The 5,049-nt window shown below is 38.9% G+C and overlaps 1 protein-coding gene across 1 annotated transcript; it reads left to right on the forward strand.

Moving 5' to 3' along the window:
- Window positions 1–291: 291 nt before the first annotated feature.
- LOC139740702 (transmembrane protein 26-like) lies at window positions 292–3,436 on the forward strand. The gene is made up of 3 exons (XM_071651270.1): window positions 292–491; window positions 1,375–1,591; window positions 2,567–3,436. Exons 1-3 carry the CDS (start codon window positions 292–294, stop codon window positions 3,434–3,436), a joined length of 1,287 nt encoding a protein of 428 aa, XP_071507371.1.
- The last annotated feature ends 1,613 nt before the right edge of the window (window positions 3,437–5,049 follow it).

The following is a 5,049-nucleotide window of genomic DNA, read 5'->3' on the forward strand; positions in this document are numbered from 1 at the left end:
TGGTTGAGGCAAATAAAAACAGTGTGACGAAGTTTAGTTCCCCTTCCTTCGTAACATCTTGTCCGATTTTAAAGAAAGCTGTTCGATTTATTTCAACCGATTTTATTTCTTGTCAACGTGTAAATCCGCGATGGTGCAGTATTACAATTGAGTACTACCTCCATCAAGATGACTTCGAATAGACTCAACCGGCTGCGTTGTTATACCTTCGCCAATCTAAATGTGTTTGATGACGACGATATGATTTGTTTTCTGCATTGTATTTTTGAATTTGCAAACAGGATCCCTAACATGGTGGATTTATCTCTGACCGCGATAAGCAAGGCTGTCTTGGTGCGCCTTGTCTATGCCATCAACGGCATCATCCTCACGTTCATCGTCTACGAAACTGTGAACGAGCCCCGTATATTCGTAGTCAATGCTCTCATCATTCCGTCATTTATAGAGCTCGTCGTCACTGTGAATTACAAGAAGAGAGGCGAGTGGACTTGGTAAGTATCGGAATCATTGCTGGTATATTATGTATACTGCTAGACTTTCTTAGTATCCTGGTTTATATCGTTTTTCAGGAAGTGGTCCTTAGAATCTGGACTAATTTTATCTTTGGACATGATGTATTTATGTTTGGTTGCGCAACCATACCCCTCACCATCAGTGACACTAAACCCAAGTAATATGTTCATTGAGGGAATGCAAGCAATATTAGTATAGACGGGACATAACCGAAGTTTGGGGAAAATTGGATAATGTTTAAATTTGTCAAAACTTCGTTACCAACATCGCCGGATAAGAAAATAACATCATTATACGACAATACGGATGGACAATGATATATATTAAGAAAATAATGAAAATTCAACACACATTTTCTTTTTTTTTTTACCTTAATGAAAGACCAATTGACTTACCTCTGTCAGAAAGTAGGGGAATAATGTTACCCTTATATAAGTAACAAGTAGAAGGAGTATGTACTTTCCATATTGAAGGAAATTTTCTTAGTATTATTGAGATTTTATTTCCCCAAGACCAAACAACAAAAACAAAGTAAGATAAAGACAGTCCAGATGAAGAGTTTGCCGGGTACAGACATAGTGTATTTAGTTCAGATCAATTCAAGGTTAGGAAAAGGGAAGGTTTATATATATTTTTGGTACATTTATTTTGTCTGCTAACGAACTTTTGATAAACGAGATGGGATGTATTATGTTTGAACCCCTATGATGCTCAAAGTATACAGTTTATGTATTGACCCGTTAGTATCAACTACATCAGCTGCTTTGTTGGCCTTGTTTTAATATTTCTTCTGCCTTGGGAGCAGGTTTTACATTGTTATCATAATGCTCTTCTTATCTATTTTGTTTTATCTCGCTGCAGGTTTATTCCAAGTGTTTTCATCTATCTATTATGGATCGTTCCGTGTATTCTCACCCTTGAGATCCACGCTCTAAATTTTCGCACCTTCGTGATTCAAGAAGCCCGGCTAGAAACCTGTCCAATCGAGTTCTATGACGAGTGCGCCGAAAGGCTGAACCTGAATGGATCATCAAACACCTTGTTCGGAGTCAACATTACCGACGGCAGGCTAATGGCTGTAAGATCAACTTTGATATGTTATAGCATTTATGAGGTTTTCAAGAATATTTGTGAACGGTAAATTGTTCAAGACAGTTGATGAATAACGCATGCAGACAACTAAGTACAACTATTAGATGTATTTGTTTAGAGAACTCTTTATCTATATTTGTTAGCCGTATTTGGGTCTTCTCAACAACTAATATGTTTCAAAGAGAGACCTTATACACAGTAGGACCTACAGTTATCATCGTTGATCCACGAAAAAAAAAGAGCAAAAAAAAAAGTCCGTCATATCATTGAAGTAGTTTAGTTCAGTTCAGTTCAGTTTTATTCACCATCATTTCAACATGAATAAATATAAATGATAAGACACATAAAGATACATGATTGTATACAAAGTAAACACGAACAAAAACAATACAAACTTTATGCTTAGAGATAGGGGTCCCAATAATGCTCAAATATCAATATGCACGTAAAAAAATAACTTACATTTCAAGTTTGTCTGTACAAATATGATTTGGTGGGAAAGGAAAAAACCCCAGCATATTATATCTATACATAGATATCTTAGCAAGCGACAAATGTAGATTGATGCGATAGTTTCATTGTGCCTGTTATGCAAAATGATTGAAGCTTAGTCAGAAGGCGGTCTGAGAAAAAGTTTGACGAGTTCAATTTAGTTTTCTTGTCGTTTATGGGACTCATACACTTTCTATGTCGGAACACAACCTGTATATGTATTGTAAAACGGTATATCTGACAATCTTTCATCGTCGCGTCATATACACAGGTGGTTTTTTTTTTTCTGTAATGATACGCGTACAAAATTCTGTTCATGTATACATCACTGTACATGTGGTATACTGAAGAACCAGTAATGAGCATTATACAGTAGATGATTTTCCCCACATCTGATAAGTCAAAAAGCTCATGAGTGATTGGCAAGTTCTTATGATCGTGTTTGACCTTTTTGCGTACTTTGTTACAGGAATCCCATGACCAGAGTCGGAGCTACTCCATGCTTTTCCAGCAGATTATGATGCTTATCATAATATTTGGTCGCTGGCTGGCGCCTAAAGGGAAGTTATCACGTGATCAGCTTTCCCTGCTCCTATTGGCTCTAGCGGCGATGGCGGCAGACATGCTTGAATTTTTTACGGAGAGTCTGAGCATCCCCGAGGTGGCCTGCCAAGAAGTGTACGTGGGCTTCATCATCACTGTTTGGTGCTGGAGTCTCCTCCAGTTCCCTCTCGGTCTCACGGCGGTACGATCAAAGTCTCAGGTGCCGGAGGAATCCCCCGAAATGGACTCCACGGACGGACAGAGGAAAGGTACTTGCTGTCGTCGGAGCTCCTGCTTCAGCTGCTGCTGTGAGGGCGAGATATGGTCTCTTGTTGTAAACATGCTCATGCAAGACGGTCCTTACCTCGTTCTCAGACTTTATATCATCATTTCTGCTGGCTACTACGGAGAAACACTCATCTTCTTCGCCGCAAAGAATGCAATTGTCGTTATGCTTCAACTCTACCGCCTTACAAGTAAACTCTGCGAATCGCTGCAAGAACCAACCACGCCAGGTCAGGATGAAATTAGAGACATTGAGAAGGGGATTGAAAATGATGGCTTTGAGGGCTCCGAAGACGCCGGCGTTGAAGTGGTCATTGAGAACGGAGATGAGAACGTGGGGAATGAGGAAGAAGCGACTGGAGATGACAATTTAGAAGAGTCTTCCGACCTCGTGCTCCAAATGGACGACGGGACAGAGCAACTAGAAGGTGCTAAAGAGGAGACTAATGCCATAAAAACAGAAAACTGCATTACTTCAGAAGACAAGTCCATGGCCGACAACTCTCTGTAGGATCAGAAAATACTGAACCACGAAAGCAACAGATTCACTGCGTCTATTTGATTTCTGATGAATTACCCTGTATCTTGTATGATTTCATTATATTTCACTGCCCCTTGTCAACGTGCCTATTCAATTTATCGGAAAAAGTTTGGATTTTAAAGCGACTGCCAGAGATACCTTTTTTTGTTGGAATTGGCAAGAGTTGCCAACACTGTACTAGAACTGCTGTCAAATGTCGTCTTTGCAAATTGCTTATGATATGGAATAGTGGTCAATATTAATGTGCGTCGTTGATTTGGTAACTAATCGTCCAAACAACTTGTCGGACAGTGTACTGTATAAGCTTGGAGAATTGGGTATTGTGACGTAATAATAAGTACAAAGTGCTGTGTGTCATTCTCTTTTGATTGTCGTCTTCTGGGGGGTGTTTCATCAACGTTTGTCGGCGCTGACAACTTGAATCACCATAGTAACAGTCAGTGACCAGAGCATCTCAGCCAATCAAAACCAAGGATTTTGCTGAAATTGGTCAGCGCCGACAGTTGTCGGCGCTGACAAGCGTTGATGAAACACCCCCCCCCCCCCCCCTGAACTTACGCGCGGGCAACTCAGGCGGGGAGTGACGGTTATTGCACAAGTATATCTGTAATTTCAAATAATCCAATACTACTACGCATGGATTTCTCTCCATTCAAACGCCATGACAACTCAAAATTTTGGTAACTATTGCAGTGAATGCACATATTGTTTTGTCTGTATAATCCTCCCATCACCATGATTATTTTGCTATACTATTTTCGTTGTTAAGGTTATGAAAACTGATTTGTATTCGCTCTCTATGTAAAGGGGCATAATGGTGATTTTTTAAGTCAACATATTTTTCTTATATCTGTATTGTAATCTCCCTGACACAATGCAGATTTTGATGCATTTCGGTTTCATTATTAAAATCGAGTTACAGTACCCATATGTGTGAAATATGGCTGCAATAATTAAGTCTTCCATTTAAAGTCATGACTATATAGCGGCCCAGAGGCAGTTGGACCAGAGAAAATGCAGTAAGGGAAAGTGTAAGAATCTTAAAGGACAAGTTCACCTTCATAAACATAAGGATTGAGAGAATGAAGCAATATTAGTAGAACATATCATTGAAAGTTTGAGGAAAATCAGACAATCCGTTCAATAGTTATGAATTTTTGAAGTTTTTGTGCAGTACCCGCTGGATGAGAAGACTACTGCAGTGTATGAATAACTTAGATGTCACATGCGTACAACAATTTAAGGAAAATATAAAGAGAATTTCACAAAATTCCATCTTTTGAAAAAAGTACACATTCCCCTGACTCCTTACCGACAAATGTTATGGGTAATATTATTCCCCCTGCCTTTAGAAAGAGGCAAGTCAAGTGCTCTTTTATTATGCGAAAAAAGTGAAAATATGTTGAATTTTCTTTTACATTTTCTTTATACTGTTGTACGCATATGACTCACAAGCTGTAGTAGTCTCCTCATCCAGCGGTTCCAACACAAAAATTAAAAAAATTCATAACTTTTGCATCGATTGTCCAATTTTTCTCAAACTTTCACTGATGTGTTCTACTAATATTGTTGCATTTTCTCAA

Source organism: Diadema antillarum, unplaced genomic scaffold (assembly GCF_040938485.1).
Source record: "Diadema antillarum isolate AM-2024a unplaced genomic scaffold, OU_Dant_1.0 seq00000876_RagTag, whole genome shotgun sequence".
NCBI lineage: Eukaryota > Metazoa > Echinodermata > Echinoidea > Diadematoida > Diadematidae > Diadema > Diadema antillarum.

Coding starts and splice junctions, on each gene's coding strand:
- LOC139740702 (XM_071651270.1), top strand. CDS start 292: ATGGTGGATTTATCTCTGACCGCGATAAGCAAGGCTGTCTTGGTGCGC. Junction 492..1,374: donor AAGAGAGGCGAGTGGACTTG/GTAAGTATCGGA, acceptor ATCTCGCTGCAG/GTTTATTCCAAGTGTTTTCA. Junction 1,592..2,566: donor CCGACGGCAGGCTAATGGCT/GTAAGATCAACT, acceptor ACTTTGTTACAG/GAATCCCATGACCAGAGTCG.